Source organism: Gopherus evgoodei, chromosome 3 (genome assembly GCF_007399415.2).
Source record: "Gopherus evgoodei ecotype Sinaloan lineage chromosome 3, rGopEvg1_v1.p, whole genome shotgun sequence".
Taxonomy (NCBI): domain Eukaryota; kingdom Metazoa; phylum Chordata; order Testudines; family Testudinidae; genus Gopherus; species Gopherus evgoodei.
In genome coordinates, this window is record NC_044324.1 from 119,973,377 (window position 1) to 119,990,887 (window position 17,511).

A 17,511-nucleotide genomic window follows, 5' to 3' on the forward strand; every position below is an offset into this window, starting at 1 on the left:
AAAAGTTTCACCTTACCCCTTGGGAACTTCCACAATGCAGTTACGTTGCCAGTACAAAATTCTGCAGCACACTGAAAATTTAAAAATTGTGGAGTTTGTGTAAGAAATTTGAAACATTCTGAAACTGAGGTTTTTTCAATATATAAGGAATATTGTATTGTTACTCTTTTACATAGTTAATTCAGTAAAAAACCCTCTTTAATTTCTGTAGTCTTCCTTATTTTTCTGTTTTTCTTTATAAAAATAACACTATAAAATGACAAATTTCCTGTTTTTTGTTTATTTTGTTTTCATCTGTCATCAAGTGTTTTGACATGAACAAAATATAACTTTGTATTCTTACTTTTAGCCCAAAGAACGTGGTTCCACAAGAGTACATGCCCTAAATAATGTCAACAGAGTACTGCAAGTTTTACATCAGAACAGTGTAAGCTTATATTGTAACTTTAAAATATTTTTTTGCGGTCAGTTTGGTTTACTAAGTCTTCTAAGATAAGTGACTTGGAATTGCAGATCAGAAACCTACCGCACACAGCAAATAAAAATGCCAGCAGACAGTGAAAATGATGAGCAATTCATGTGGTCAGTGTTTTCAACTGTCTGATGGTTTTGTGAAATACATGAATGCAAGCAATATGTTACCAAATGATATAGTTTTGGATGAGATTTTGATGAAGAGGAACTGAATGCTTTGGTTATAGGCATTTGTTCTCTCTGTGGGTTAAACTGTTTTGCATTTTCACCTCTCGTTATTTGCCACTTGTAAGTCAGTATCACTTCTAGTCGATGTATTTTATTAAATCAATATTATTTAATCTAATCTAGTTTCTTAGATGCACTCATGATAGTATTTGAGCACTACTATACCAAACCTTTGGCATATAAGCCATATAGGGCTTCTTTAGAAATCTCTGTGATTCAGCCAGTAAGTGTTCTGAAGAGTAGTTTGATCAATCCTCAACTGGTCTTGTCATAAACAGATAGTTAAGGGTTAATGCCTCTTTTACCTGTAAAGAGTTAAGAAGCTCAGTAAACCTGGCTGACACCTGACCAGAGGACCAATAAGGGGACAAGATACTTTCAAATCTTGGTGGAGCGAAGTTTTTGTTTGTACTCTGTTTTGGGTGGTGTTCGCTCTTGGGGCTAAGAGGAACCAGACATCAAATCCAGGCTCTCCAGATCTTTCTGAATCAGTGTCTCATGTTTCAAACTTGTAAGTAATAGCCAGGCAAGGCGTGTTAGTCTTATTTTTGTTTATTCAACTTGTAAATGTACCTTTTTTGCTGAGAGGATTTTACCTCTGCTTGCTGTAACTTTGAACCTAAGGCTAGAGGGGGTTCCTCTGGGCTATATAAATCTGATTACTCTGTAAAGTATTTTCCATCCTGATTTTACAGAGATGATTTTTTTTACTTTTATTTCTTTAATTAAAAGCTTTCTTTTTAAGAACCGGATTTAATTTTTCCTTGTTTTAAGATCCAAAGGGATTGGATCTGGACTCACCAGGGATTGGTGGGGGGAAAGGAGGGAGGATGGTTAATTTCTCCTTGTTTTAAGATCCAAGGGGTTTGGATCTGTGTTCACCAGGGAACTGGTGAAGCCTCTCAAGGCTGCCCGGGGAGGGGAACAAGAAGTGATCCCGACACTGAAATTTCTGGATGGTGGCAGCATTACGAGATCTAAGCTAGTAATTAAGCTTAGAAGTGTCCATGCAGGTCCCCACATTTGTACCCTAAAGTTCAGGATGGGGAAGGAACCTTGACAGGTCTAATGCCATCAGACCTTAGAAATAACACATGGTAGATATTACTTAAAATTAAAAATACAATAAATTTAAGCACATGCTTGAATGTTTGTGGGATTGGAGCCTTTGATTGTTAATTCTCTGGAGCAGAGAGTAGGTTTCTATAATTTGCGCAGTTCCTAGCACAGTACGGCTCTGCTCTTTCCATTGCTGCAATACATACAATACTTTTAGATAGTAATTTTAGAGAACATCAGTTAAAACATTTATTGCAAAAATTCCCAACTCAACAAACCAAAGGATAAATAGGATAAACAGAAGGATCCACCACTGAAGATGCAGCAGGAATCTATCTCTATCCCTTTAGGCAGAGATTCTCAGGGTTGAGAGTGTCAAAGTTAGAATCAGGACTCAATTTGTCAGACCACTCTGTTTTATTAGCGCAGCGCTCCGCCAATAACACCCAGATAATGTGAGTGGCCGTGCAAGACCCAAACAGTCTTATTTATACAGATAAAAGAGCGGGAATTAGACAAAGGGACAAAGAAAGCAAAACAGTAAAATTCACCTGGGGCACAGCATGCATATCCTACTTCCTTATTGACTCTTATCGATCTAAGGCTAATACTTCACCAGTTGCCTTTGAACGGTGCAATTGTTTTATGTTAATGTCTGTATTCCTGACACCTGGATTGCAGCATTCCAACAGTTTAAAGGTACAGACAGAATTTCTTTAATCCTTTCTATTTTCACAATATAATTCATTCTACTTTCACAAGGGGGTGTCAAACTTTTGGGGGAGGGAGAGAAGCACAGCAGGCCTTCCAGTAAATCAGTACTTAAAGTAAAAGGGATAGAGGAGGGCCAAGTTGCAACACCACTCATCACGAAGGGGTGTACAGGCCAAATTTGAGTGAGTGACATTATGTCCTTATGCGTGGGGTTGCAGTACCACTCACTCACATTTAGCTTGGAGGGTCAGATTTTAGTGGCATTGTGACCCCATGCTCCAGGTTGCAATGCAACTCACTCACAATGCCATAGATTTTTTGGGGTGGGGCTTCAAGTTTACAAACCCCCAAAAACCTCCTAAGTGGGGCTTGATTTGTAAAAAATTGAGAAGCCCTGCTTTAAGGCCTGACCCAAAGTGCCCATAGGAATCTTTCCATTGACTACATGAGTTTTGGTTCAGGTCCTTAATTAGTTGTCCCAGGCTTATAAGTGGTCAGTGGCTGATCAAAAATGAACAATACAGCTTTAATGAAAACAAGAGTTTTTAAAATTATACTGTAATCTTCTAGTGAAGCAGTTGTATTTTTTTCTTCACAGAACAGTTTCATAAGCATGCTTTTTTTTTCTAATCAGAATTGCTGTTTTGCATGTGGCAGGATTGAAATAATTCAGAATAACAGCTTCAGTGTGTTTCACTACAGTGTGTCTGAGTTTATTGTAATTAGGTTCCAGTGTATTTATATACTGCTGACGAAACGATGTTTTGAAACTGCTGTATATTACTGAGCACTTTCCCCTTTTGTATTGCTGGACTGAAATCATATTACTAAGTGACTTGAAGCAAGCAAAGATTTATTCTTCTCTGACATACTGTGCACACACTTATTTGCTTTTCTAAGGATAAGTAATGAGCCTTTCTAGCCTGAAATTAATTTAGTTTATTTTATGAAAGTAATGGGATTGAGTTAAACTACTGAGTGATTTATTGGTTCTTCCTTGACCTGCCATGATCTGTAGTTTTGGAAATGTGCGGATAGCATTAGTCTGCTGACTGCTGTGAAGATTCTGCACATGGTTTACACCAGGTGCTCAGAAATATTAAGAGTTTAAGATAAAGGAGGAAGGAGTGCAATTGAATGTGAATACTTCCCTCTTATCTGGAAGCTTAGAGACTATAAAATATCATTAACTTTTGAAAGAATTAGTATTGAGTATTTAAAAAAATTTGTTCTAAGGAACAGGTGAGTACTAGGTGTGAAAATTTACAGTAATAGCTGTGACTTCAGTTCACTTACGTGAGCAGAATAGTTTAGATTATGATGATCAAAAAGGCTATTTGAAGATCAGAACATGGAGTGGTTTTCATATTGTGTAATTATAGGGTTGGATGTAGGATTTAGTACAGATACAGAGAGGATATAAAAAGAGTTGTCTATAATCACATAAGCATTTCTGTTATGTGTTCTCAGGGCCTTTCCTTCTCCACTCAGATTAAATCACACCTTTTGCAAAATAATTTTCAGCAGACTGCACTTGGAGTACTTCCATTATAATGTGTTTGCATCCTACTTTTCTTTCCACTGTTGTGGTTGAATGATGTGTGATGACTATTTTTTCTCTCTCCCTTCTTCCCTCCCTGTGTAACTTTTGTGAGTCTTGAGAGAGCATATGTCCAGCATTTACAGACTGTGCCATAATAAGATTCTGTATGTTTTACTGTAGAGATTGGAAGAGGATCCTTTCCCATCCCATTGCCTTCCTCACCGTCTTTCCAAAAACATATGTTTCTGCTGCTTTAAAATGTGTGTCTACCTGAAAAGTGATGCTGGATTGTGGGGTTCCATGTCTGTCCCAGTGATTTCATGTCAGTTTCATTCTTCTAACAAATTAAAAGATCAGTTGAAAAGGTGACACTCGGCACTAGTTGAATTCAGTGGAGTTACATGGGCAGACTGCAGAATCTTTATTATTGGTGATTATTCAAAGATTGCAAGGGCAGAAGGGACTATTCTGATAATTTAGTATGACCTCCTGTGTAACATAGGCCATAGAGCTTCTCCAAAATAATTCCTAGAACATATCTTTTAGGAAAACATCCATTCTTGATTTAAAGATTGCCAGTGATGGACAATCTGTCATGGCCCTTAGTAAATTGTTCCAATGATTAATTACCCCCACTTTTAAAAATGTACACCTTATTTCCATCCTGAATTTGTCTAGCTTCAACTTCCAGTCATTGGATTGGGTTGTACCTTTCTCTGGTAGATTGAAGAGCCCATTAATAAATTTGTTTCCCAAATAGGTAGTTATACACTGTAATCAAATCACCCCTTTAACCTTCTCTTTATTAACTTAAATAGATTGTGCTTCTTGAGTCTGTCTCTCTAAACCATGTTTTCTAATCCTTTAATCATTGGCATAAATTATATTACCCTCCAGCATGTGTCACTTAATTTGAAGTTCCGTCCCACATGTTCACGCAGCTTTTTATTCACTACACATTATAGATAGGAGCATAAGGAGCTGGTTCCCTAGTGCGATTTACAGTAGACACGAACTAGTACCCCATCTTATCATAGAAGATTAGGGTTGCAAAAGACCTCAGGCGGTCATCTAGAACAACCACCTGCTCAAATCAGGACAAAACGCCACCTAAATTATCCCAGCCAGGGCCTTAAAAACCTCTAAGGATGGAGATTCCACCACCTTCCTAGGTAACCCATTGCAGTGCTTCACCACCCTCTTAGTGAAATAGTGTTTCCTAATATCCAACCTAGACCTCCCCCACTGCAACTTGAGACCATTGCTGCTTGTTCTGTCATCTGCCACCACTGAGAACAGCTGAACTCCATCCTCTTGGGAACCTCCCTTCAAGTAGTTGAAGGCTGCTGTCAAATCCCCTTTCACTCTTCTCTTTAGTCTGCGGACTAAACAAGCCCAGTTCCCTCAGCCTCTCCTCGTAAGTCATGTGCCCCGGCCCCCTGATCATTTTTGTTCACATCCAATTTGTCCACATCCTTTCTGTAGTGGAGGCCCCAAACCTGGATGCAGTATTCCAGATGTGGCCTTTAATAATAACTTCCCTCGATCTGCTGGGAATGCTTCTACTAATGCAGCCCAATATACCTTTAGCTTTCTTGGCAACAAGGGCACACTTCTGACTCATAACCAACTTATCCACTGTAATCCCCAGGTCCTTTTCTTCAGAACTGCTGCTTAGCTAGTCGGTCCCCAGCCTGTAGCGGTGCATGGGATTTTTCCATCCTAAGTGCAGGACTCTGCACTTGTCCTTGTTGAACCTCATCAGACTTCTTTTGTCCCAATCCTCCAATTTGTCTAGGTCACTCTGGCAGAGCTGCCTAGGGGGGCGCAAGTGGGGCCATTTGCCCCAGGCCCTGGGCCCTGCAGGGGCCCCGTGAGCCCTGGCCCAGCGGTGGTGCAGGTCTTGGATGGCATTTTGGCAGCGGGGAGCCCTTCAGTGCTGCCGAAGACAGGGAGCAACTGAAGGGCCCCCCACTGCCGAAATGCCGCTGAAGACCCAGACCGCCGCCAGGTGAGTACAAGTGCCGCAGCTCCCCCACTTTGCCCCAGGCCCCCTGAATCCTTTGGGCGGCCCTGGACCCTATCCCTACCCTCCAGTGTATCTACCTCTTCCCCCCCAGCTTAGTTTCACCTGCGAACTTGCTGAGGGTGCAATCCATCCCATCATCCAGATTATTAATAAAGATGTTGAACAAAATCTGCTTTATCTGATGAGATAGTAGGGAAGAGTTTCACTGTTGTATCAGAGTAACCATGTAAGGCAGAATGGAATTTGTTTTCCTTCTCTGTTCACATTCATTCTGCCAGTGTAATGACCCCTATTCTGCATTGAGAAAAAAATTGCTGCTGCACCTGACATATGTGTGTATGTGCTTTATGAAGTCCCTCAACCCAGGCATAATCTGAGTTCATCCACTGAGTGCCTTTCTTCTATAGCCTCTAGATTTGCTGCTGTAGGTAGGCTTATCCCATTGTCCATTTTGGATTTGGAGAGCTCATAACCCAAAACAAAAATTTCCAGTCTCTAGTTCTGGTTTCCCTACATTAAAGTTATCAATTCAGATTTCTTCCCATTAAGACATCTTACAGACGTAGTTTATGGACTGCTGAACTTTTAAAAGATAACGCTACCTTGGCATTACACACAGCTTTCTAGGTCTGAGGCACTTGGCTCTTTTCATTGCTCCATCTCTTTATTCAATCCTCTGAGAAAAACCTGTGGAATCTGACTCACTTTTTTGTACTCTCTTGTGAAAAAAGGAGTAAGAGCTGAGTTTGTTTCAAAAGCTTGATGTTGCACAGTGTAAAATGGAAATGAAGATGAGTTCAAAAGCTTCCATAGGTGATGGTCAAGTTAAAATAAGAGAGGAAATTTCAAGAAAAAGCAGAACTCATTAGTGAATAAAGAAATTTAAAAAGGAAGATAAGACCAATGTCGTCATCCCCCTTGCAGCCCCTCCTGAAAAATTAAATAAACCCCATCCAACACTGCATACATATAATTTCTGTTGAGTTGAGCCCTCATTAAACTTCTTCAGTTAAAAGTAATGCAAGCTGATTCTCCCCTGGACTCTTTTACCACATACAAAGCTTGTCATGTGTGGCTCCTGGTCAGTCTGAAAACTAAAGTTGTTTGTAATTATGACACTTTCATGGCTCTCTATAATGCTATATAGTATTTAGGATTACCTTTTACCTTGCAAAACAGACCAGTTACTGCATGTTTGCCTGTGTATTGGTTGATTTTTGTATCCCCCTATATTGCTGGTCAGGACTGAACCCTTTCTCTGTTGCCTATGTATTTTGCTTCTAATTGCCTTCATGACAAATTCAGGTAAGTTGCTCTCTGCAGAAATCTCTGCTTGGAAATTTCCACAAAATTAAATGTATCTGTTCATTTGCTAGTGTCTGGTAGGTAGATAAGAAAATGGGAGGACACTGAAATCCTTGGTGAGAAATATTGATTGACTTAGTTGAGTTAATGTCTCCAGGTGGAATTGGTGAATATAGGAGGGACTGACATTGTTGATGGAAATCACAAACTGACACTGGGATTACTGTGGAGTATCATCTTGCACTGGCAGGTAAGGACACTTTGGGGAGGTCAGTCTCTTTCTAGGAATTTCCACATTGATCTTTTTGAATTCTTACAAACCATTCTTTGTCCTCTAGTGTGGAAAACATCACTTCTCTTTTGAGTTTGTAACTGGTGTAGGTCAGAGTTTAGTTTCTGACCATTTCTGTTGGCTGAATCCCACAATGCACTTCCTAATTGTGTGTCTAGTTGTGCTCAGTCAGCTGGTTCTGTGGTGTTACCACACAAATGTTTTAAATGAAGACTAAAGAATTACTTTTTTATTCTTTTCACAAGTTTTCTGTACAGATCTACCTGCAAGGTATTTTTAAAGTATTCTAGCAGAATGGTCTTGATACTGTTATTGTGGCCTGGTTTCAGTGTCTCACCAAAGTACCTCCACTGACTTGAATGCAGTTACTCATGATTTACACCAATATGAGTAAGAGGAGAATTGGATACTTTGGGAGGGACTTTGGCCCCTCCTTAGGCATCATGTAAAAACAGCAAATGGTGTGTAAGAGGCTCAGGAGAATTCCTCATGTGGAATGATTCCCCCCCTACAAGGCCCAGTATAGAGGGATATGCTTGGGCTAGAATCAAGGACAGGAGATGGCAGAGCCATAGTGTATGCCATGTCATGCAAGCCTGGGCAGCACTGGGGATGCTGTTGTAACTTAGAACAGTCCTGGACTGTTAAACTAGGGTCCCATTCTGCCCACACAGCTGCCCTTGATCAGAAGGGTGCAAAGTGTCTTAAAGGCTCCTGTTGTGTTTAGTGAAAACAGTGTTTTGAACTCTGATACCAGTTGGTGCAACAAATCCGCTTAAGTGCAGGTTTGGCAGATCAACAGTTAACACATATGTAAAATTGTAGTTGTTACTGATTATTTACTTTCTGCAGGTGAAAGATGTCATGAAGGACATCATGTCAAACTTGCAGCAGACAAACAGTGAGAAAATCCTACTGAGCTGGGTTCGGCAATCCACAAGGCCTTACAGTCAGGTCAATGTTCTGAACTTTACTACAAGCTGGACCGATGGACTTGCCTTTAATGCTGTGATCCACAGACACAAGTGAGTGACATATTAGATCGTTAGCTGCACAAATAAGCAGCTTTTGCCTCTTCATCTTGGAGTACTGGTGGTGGGTTTTGGGATTTCTTTTTTTGTTTTGTTGGTGTGGTTACATTAACAATGGAGGGAAATTTGCCAATCCAGCATTTATGTGGAGAAGGTAAAGCTAGGGCTACATTGCAACTCCCACTATTCCTTTACTCGCTTTTCAATTACCAAAAAATAAAAATACTTGAGATTGTTTTAAATCACAACTAACATATATTAACTACAAAGTCAGCTGAATACGTCTTTACAGAGAGGATATCTTGGCTGTTAGACCATCTAACTCCTTTTCCCCCAAACTGAAAACACTTGGGAAAAAAAGGCTCCAGTCCAGCTTGTTTTTTGTAGCATCTCTGGTGAGTAGATAAAGGAACACTTTGAAACAAATCAACAAGTAATACAGACACCATGGCTCCCTCTTAGTTTTGACTAAGTGTGATTTGAGACACATAGTAATTATTCTCACAGAATTGGCATACGTTACTTAACAGAAGAATCAAAGAATAATACAATTCTTTGTTTCTATAGTGGTGGTGTTTTATTCTCCCTTGGCCCTTTTTCTAAGAGATATTGTTTAAGCTGCTCTGTGCAAAGATCACATATTCTTTGTTTTGAGAGGTGTGTTTTGGGAGTCTGTAGATATAATCATCACTAATTAAAAAAAATATGACTTTCATCAGATATTTCTGCTTTTGGTCAGTCCAGTGTAATTTTAATTTTCACAAATGTTTCAGGATCTATCATTTCCCAGAATGGGCTATTCCACAGTATAATTTATAATTATTCATTTAAAATTTATAGTTATAGCACCTGCGGGCCTACCAGATCACAACTCCACTCTCAGGTGCTCTACTGACCTATAGAAAATGACAGTCCCTGCCTCAGTGATCTTCTAATCCAAAACACAAGACATAATATTTGGATGGGATGAACAAACAGGTTGGAATGAGGTTCAGGGGAGACAGGGTAACAAAAATAATAGGAGGGGTGAAATTCTTATCAGCAAAAATTTCAGTTTCCTAGCTGCCTAATGGATAGTGTGTGTGGGTGTTTTTTCTTTTTAAACCCACACACACTATCCATTAGGCTGCTAGGAATATTTTATTTTAAATATTCCTTCTCTTTACTTTATTCCATTACACACAGGGGTATCATTTTGTAAATCCTTTCTAACCCTCCTGTTTAAACCCTTCAAATGTGTAGTCAATTATTAAAATCCTATTACTTGCAAGTTATCCTATTTATGTTAATGTTAGAACTTTTTAACCTTTTCCAACATGTCAGAACCTTTAACTCCCTATTCAGTCTTGTTCCCCAGCTCTATATTCATTCCAGTTGCATGCGAATACCCACCCCTTCCCTCTCCACCAAGTTTTAGAAATCTTTCAAATAGCCATTTTTTTCATGACTTCGGTATTTAAAAAAAAAAAAAGAAAATGATTATTCATATCCCTGTGATGTGCAGTTCAAACACTGCAGCACTGTGCAAATCATAGTGCTCTGAACTTGGAAGCAAAATGACTAGAAAGAAAAATGAAGCTGACTTTTTTTTCTTTCATTATCCAAACTAAGTGCAATACAAAAAGTAAATACTCAGCAGTAATGTTGAAAAATAAATATTTTAATAATAGATTTGTACATTTTTAAAGTTGACTATATTTCTTTAAATGTTACTACAAAAATAGTAGTTATAGCGTATATTATGTGACATGGGATGAGAATATAACTGCAGTCATATGGATATAGAGTTAGTGATTCAAATATGTTCAGAATTTTGTTAGTATTAGTGTGCACATACTATAACTTTCTGCTTGGAATCTCAGTGACACTTTTTAAAATCTGTAATTGCATTGTAATATTATTATCTGATGTGTGTGAAGTCTTATTTCTTCCCCCCCCACCCACACCTCCGTTTTTGATTTTGTTTTCCTTATTCTTTCAGACCTGAGCTCTTCAGTTGGGATAAAGTTTTGAAGTTGACCCCAACGCAGAGACTAGAACATGCTTTTACCATAGCCAAAAACCACCTGGGAATAGAAAAATTGTTAGATCCTGAAGGTAAAATGTTTCGTTTTGCTCTTGATCATAAATTCATTTTTGAGATAAGTGTTCAGAATTTACTTCCATTTACTTTTAATGTAAATACAGAGTCAAGTTGCTTTCCAGTTGTAACTTCTTGTTGTCTTCAGCTATTGACTTGGAAGAGAGATCTAGTAATAAGGGAGGGGTGCGCGTGTGTGCGCGTGTAAAAGTGACATCTATCTTCACTGATTTTTTTAACTTAAAGTAAGTGATGCAACAAATGATCATGGGTTAAGGAAGAGAAAAGCAAAAACTGGTTTGCAATCCTTTTTTTTTTTTTATTGAAGTATGAGTTGATTATAATTGTACACGTCAAAAAGTGTAGGAGATAAAACTAAAAATAACTAAGCATTTTTCAGGCTCATGTAAAACATTAAATGCCATATACTGGGTAGCTCTTCTCATACAGAAACCCACTTTGCTGTCTATGCCCACTGAACAGCAGGAGCCACTTATTAACTGCTTAAGTGCTTCACATGTGGGAACACTTGCCAGCAAGCTTTTATGACTTCTGTTGAACCCCCTCCCCTCTGAATGGACTCTGGGCTTCCCAAAGGTGTGTCCTGCATAATAGATCAGCAGATGGCCTCTACGGCATTAGGTGATCAGTCCTAGAGGTGCAGGTACAGAGGTAAGATTCAGTCTAGAGAAAACTCTTGAAACCCATCACCCAGTGTATCCCTCACAAGTGAGGATAATGGGGCCTGACTCTCCATTGGGAAAGGACTGGACTGTACAGTTTTGGTGCAGCTATGAGGAACCTGGTATGTTCAGTTACAGGATTTGGTAGCTTCTACTGCACTGTCTATACTGTGTAGGGACTGGCAGAACGTGGACTTTCCATTTTCGTTCTTTGCTCAGCTTTTGTAAACACCGAGTTTCCCAAGACTTTCCAAACTAAAATCCTTGATTTCAGGAGCCTCTTTGCGCTGAAGAAGTTGGGGCAGAATCTCCCCAACCTCTTACCAAAAATATTCTAGCATTTGAAGAAATAAAAGGGTTGTTCCATTATTATTTGCATTTTCCATTGCTGGCGCTTCTCTGATCTGTTAACCATTCCAGATGCATTGGGGAGGGTAGGCCAGACCTTTTGGCATAAAACTTTTTGATAATATTTGAGACCCTGACACTTTCTGGTATACAGACCACACTGTAGCTATCTAGGAGATTTTCTAGAAAAGCAGTCTTGCTTCATTTCTTTTAAATTTCCTGTGTAGATGTTGCTGTACAGCTGCCTGACAAGAAATCTATCATCATGTATTTGACCTCTTTGTTTGAGGTTCTTCCTCAGCAAGTCACCATGGAAGACATCCGCGAGGTGGAGACTCTTCCAAGGCGATACAAAAAGGAATGTGAAGAAGGAGCGTTTAATATACAGCAAGTACGTTTCTGTCCATCCAGGTCTGGAAGCCTCTTGGCTATAATTTTCACCTGTTTAAGTATACTGGTAGCCCTCCCCACCCCTTGCAAAATCCATGGGAGGATACTAAAATCGCACCCTGACAATCTGCCTCCTGATTCTGTCTCTCATCTTCACTCTAGCATTGCCTTTCCTTTTCCTCCTCCCCCCTCCCTCCCTTTCCCCCCCCCCTCCCTACACTGATAATTGTCTACTTGTCCTGGAAAGTTTCAGATGCTTTAAGCTTCCTGCTTCTGCCCATCTTTCTCATTCATCTTGGTATGCTGGACAGGATGGCTCCTGATCCTGAATTGAATTTGCGTTGGGAGAGTTTTTGTTCTTCTCTGGTACTCCTCCGCTCTACTTCAGTGTCACCTGCTGACTTAATTTAATAAACACTACTGAGGGTGATTTTATTTCTTAGTAATGACCTCTAGATTCTATAGTCGCCGGGGGGCGGGGAAGGAAAATAATCAGATCTGACAGTTGTCCCCTCTAGTCTACAAAGTAACCACTATCATATTTTAATATGTTAAAAGATGGCATAACAGACACATTGTCACATCACTGAAGTACTCAAGGGATCTTAAACAATCTGTGTTTGGTGCCAATTATGGAAACCACATCTCTGCGTTTCTAAGAAATGTTATGTTCCTCTTTGCTATGTAGAGTGCAACACCTGAAGAGGAGCATGAAGGTTCTAGAGCAGAAACCCCTAGCACTGTGACTGAGGTGGATATGGACTTGGACAGCTACCAAGAAGCTCTGGAAGAGGTCCTCACGTGGTTGCTTTCAGCTGAAGATACATATCAGCAGGATAACATATCTGGTGATGTTGAAGAAGTCAAGGAGCAGTTTGCTACCCATGAAGTAAGTTTGTGTTGGCAGATCTTTTTCCAGCCCGTTCTTAAAATTGTTAGTTCTTGATACTATAAAAATATCATTCTGTTTCATTTGTGTTGCTTTTGCTAAATTTATACTGAAAGTTTGTAGGATATTTTAAGGCTTGTGACATTTGCATCATGCTTTTTTTTGTGCATTAGATTTTGAGTTTTAGCTGTTTGGGGGTTTTTTGTTTTGTTTTTTAATAATAGAAATAATTGATTATTAGAATGTTACTTTTAGTGCAGTTTATCCTCATTCCTCAACTTCTACATTGTTTGATGAGAATTTTATAGACTTTGTCATGATTTATGGGCCAGATCCAATGGTGCTTGCTGATGTACGCCAGTGGAGGAGCTGGTTCTGCTGTTTCCCAATTTTTAGTACGAGGTTTCTGGTTGTAAGTGTAATGTTGCTAAAAGCTGTAGGTGCTAGAGTTGGAAAAATTCTGTTTGATACTTTAATCTATCTTTCTGTCAATGTAAAATATACAATCATATCTAATCAGAAAATAGAACTACCTTCACAATAGTTGCCCTTCTCCATGCGTAGGAGCTGTATGACCATATAAAGAGAAGAGAAGAGACCCCTCTCATGTGCACATTTTTGGACTCTTTGTTTAAAAAAAAAAAATCCAATTTTTATTTCCATAGTTGAAAACGTATTTATCCGCTTTCTTTGCGGTATGTTTTGGTTTTGGTTTTCAGTGTTTCCAATTAATATGTTTTTTACTGCATTTATTTGTAAAGGTTGTCTCCTAACCAGCAACCTCTTCTCTTAGGAAAGGTCTATTTTTATTCCTTTGCCACCTCTTTTTTGTGTTACCAAAACAAATACTTATAGTTCTTTTGAAATTTTATGATGTAGAGACCAGTGGGTTAAGGTCTGCTGTGCTTGTGCTTTTGATGATACCAGCTTTATTCTGCAGCATTGTGGTTTGAACATTATCAGGTTACTATGGGTATGTCTACACTATGGAATTATTCTGATTTTACATAAACCGTTTTTTAAAAACAGATGGTATAAAGTCAAGTGCACGCGGCCACACTAAGCACATTAATTCGGTGGTGTGCGTCCATGTAACGAGGCTAGCGTTGATTTCTGGAGCATTGCACTGTGGGTAGCTATCCCGTAGCTATCCCATAGTTCCCGCAGTCTCCCCTGCCCCTTGGAATTCTGGGTTGAGATCCCCATGCATGATGGTGCAAAAACAGTGTCGGTGATTCTGGGTAAATGTCGTCACTCAATCCTTCCTCCGTGAAAGCAACTGCAGACAATCATTTCGTGCCCTTTTTCCTCTGGATTGCCCTGGCAGACGCCATAGCATGGCAACCATGGAGCCTGTTTTGCCTTTTGTCACTGTCACCGTATGTGTACTGGATGCTGCTGACAGAGGTGGTACTGCAGTGCTACACAGCAGCATTCATTTGCCTTTACAGGGTAGCAGAGATGGTTACCGTCCCTATTGCACCGTCTGCCATTGTAAATTGGCAATGAGATGATGGTTATCAGTCATTTTGTACCATTTGCGATTGGAAATTGGCGATGACAGTTATCAGTCATTTTGTACCGTCTGCTGCTGTCATGAGTGCTGCTGGCTGGCCTCGCTGAGGTCGGCTGGGGGCGCATGGACAAAATGGGAATGACTCCCTGGGTCATTCCCTTCTTTATGTTTTGTCTAAAAATAGTTGGTCTTGCCTAGAATATGGGTCAAGTCTACTAGAGAACCAGAGAGCACAGCCGCTCCGGGTCAGAGCCCCATAGATCCCGTAGAAATGATTAGCTGCATGCCATTCTAGGGGGTGCCCCTGCAACAACCCCACCCGTTGCTTCCCTCCTCCCCCAACCCTCCTGGGCTACCGTTGCAATGTCCCCCCATTTGTGTGATGAAGTAATAAAGAATGCAGGAATAAGAAACACTGACTTTTTAGCGAGATAAAATGAAGGGGAGGCAGCCTCCGGCTGCTATGATAGTCCAGGCAGGACATTAAAGGGTGCAGGGCGAGGAGAGGAGCGCAGCCTCCCTCTGCTATGATAGTCCAGGGAGTACAGAATCTTTTCTTTAGACACGAAAGGGGGCAGGGGGGCTGATGGAGCTCAGGCTCCAGCTGCTATGATGAGGACAGTTACCAAGCATTCTGTACCGTCTGCCACGAATGACAGGGAGTCATTCCCATTTTTACCCAAGCGCCCCTGGCCGACCTCACCGAGGCCAGCCAGGAGCACTCACGGGATGATGACGGTTTTCCACTATTTTGTACTGTCTGCCATCAGGAAAGGAAGGGGAGGGGATGCTGCTGTTCAGCGCCACATCTACCAGCAGCATGCAGTAGACATACGATGACATTGAAAAATGGCAAGAAATGATTTTTTTCCCTTTTCTTTCACGGGGGAGGAAAGCGGGAGTAAATTGACGAGATATACCCTGAACCACCCCGGACAATGTTTTTTTGACCCTACAGGCACTGGGAGCTCAGCAAAGAATGCAAATGCTTTTCGGAGACTGCGGGGACTATGAGATAGCTGGAGTCCTCAGTCCCCCCTCACTCCCTCCATGAACGTCCATTTGATTCTTTGGCTTTCCGTTATGCTTGTCACGCAGCACTGTGCTGAGTCCCTGCTGTGGCCTCTGTCTATCATAGGCTGGAGATTTTTTCAAATGCTTTGTCATTTCGTCTTCTGTAACGGAACTCTGATAGAGTTTCCTGTCTACCTGGCCAGTGCATCCGAGTTCGGATCGCTTTCCAGAGCGGTCACAGTGGTACACTGTGGGATACCGCCCGGAGGCCAATACCGTCGATTTGCGGCCACACTAACCCTAATCCGACATGGCAATACCGATTTCAGTGCTACTCTGCTCGTCGGGGAGGAATACAGAAACCAGTTTAAAGAACCCTTTATATCGCTATAAAGGGCCTCGTTGTGTGGACGGGTGCAGGGCTAAATCGGTTTAACGCTGCTAAATTCTGTTTAAACGTGTAGTGTAGACCAGGCCTAAGCCTGTTACAAATTCATAAACTCCTCATGGCAGTTCAAAAATCAAGATGGTTCATTGTACATTTTCCAGGCTTTTATGATGGAGCTAACTGCGCACCAGAGTAGTGTGGGTAGTGTACTGCAGGCTGGGAACCAATTGATAGCACAGGGCAATCTATCAGAGGAAGAGGAGGAAGAGATCCAGGAACAAATGAAACTGCTAAACTCTCGATGGGAAGCTCTCAGAGTGGACAGTATGGACAGGCAAGCTCGGTGAGTTGCACTCTAAAACTTCTTGTATAGCTGGAGAACTAGTTAATGGAAATCCTTGTGTGTTTAGTCCTCAAAATCAGGCTAATGTCAGATTTTTCAGAATGAACTTGTCATTTTGTAGCATTAAATCCATCCTGTTTGTGTCTCAGTAACACATCTGGAGCAAAGCAAGAAGGAGGGAAAAATATCTGTGTTCTTGGCTACTTTAATGTAAACATTTATTTGTATGTATATAATATAGAAGGTGCCAAACTGAAAATGCAGAAGGAGGGAAAAATATCTGTGTTCTTGGCTACTTTAATGTAAACATTTATTTGTATGTATATAATATAGAAGGTGCCAGACTGAAAATGCAGTGTACTGCTTCTACTAATAGGAAATAGTCTTAAAATTGTTGTAATAATTTAAGTTCTTAACAAATAAAAGCCTTCAATCGTTGTAAAGAGTAGTATTTATATAATACAAAGGACTATCTGAAGGATTTTTTCCTGCTATGTTTTATTACAGTCATTAAGGGAGAAACTGCATTTCATTGCTGCTCTTGACATTGTCGTTAAGAAGAAACATCTGATGCAAGAAACAATTAAGCTGTTAGAAAATGTGAGCGTATTTCTGTGTACGCTGGTGGCATCTTTCACTAACTTTTGAGGAGTAAACCGATATTTAACTGTTTTCTTTAGTTTTAGAACTAAATGCTAAATAATTTATTTAGACATAAATGGCTTAGATATGGCTATATGGCTTTCCTCTTATTTATAACTAGATCTTATGCTTTTTACTTGCAAAAGCCTTTCTGGAATTATTCTGCTTTTGTGTTCTCCCATTTGCAGCCTGCATGATGTGTTGATGGAACTGCAGAAGAAGCAATTGCAGCAGTTGTCTGACTGGCTGACTGTCACAGAAGTGCGCATTCAAAAGATGGAATCTCAGGCCTTAGCTGAAGATTTAGAGTCGCTTCAAAAACAGATGGAAGTACATAAAGTAAATGCCTTTTTGCATCTGTAATACATGATATGGAAAAAAAAATACTCAGATGCTCTAATAACTTAGTGACTGCTACAATGGAGAAACTCAATTGTGGCAGCCACTTCACGGTCCTCTCGTTTTTAGGCAAGATTCAGATCTGGTTGTATGCTGAGGGGACATGCTTGATAGTTTTGATGTGGAAGGGGATGGTAATGGAAA

General features: G+C 40.3%; 1 protein-coding gene across 9 annotated transcripts in view; it reads left to right on the plus strand.

Moving 5' to 3' along the window:
* UTRN (utrophin) overlaps positions 1-17,511 on the plus strand; it is a 638,628-nt gene that overhangs the window by 120,966 nt on the left and 500,151 nt on the right. For all 9 annotated transcript variants that reach the window (XM_030556487.1, XM_030556489.1, XM_030556490.1 and 6 more), the window contains 8 exons: positions 350-427; positions 7,510-7,602; positions 8,497-8,669; positions 10,657-10,772; positions 12,014-12,177; positions 12,865-13,065; positions 16,145-16,326; positions 17,157-17,307. In XM_030556487.1, coding sequence (XP_030412347.1) covers positions 350-427; positions 7,510-7,602; positions 8,497-8,669; positions 10,657-10,772; positions 12,014-12,177; positions 12,865-13,065; positions 16,145-16,326; positions 17,157-17,307 — 1,158 coding nt within the window. The remainder of the gene's footprint in view (positions 1-349; positions 428-7,509; positions 7,603-8,496; positions 8,670-10,656; positions 10,773-12,013; positions 12,178-12,864; positions 13,066-16,144; positions 16,327-17,156; positions 17,308-17,511) is intronic.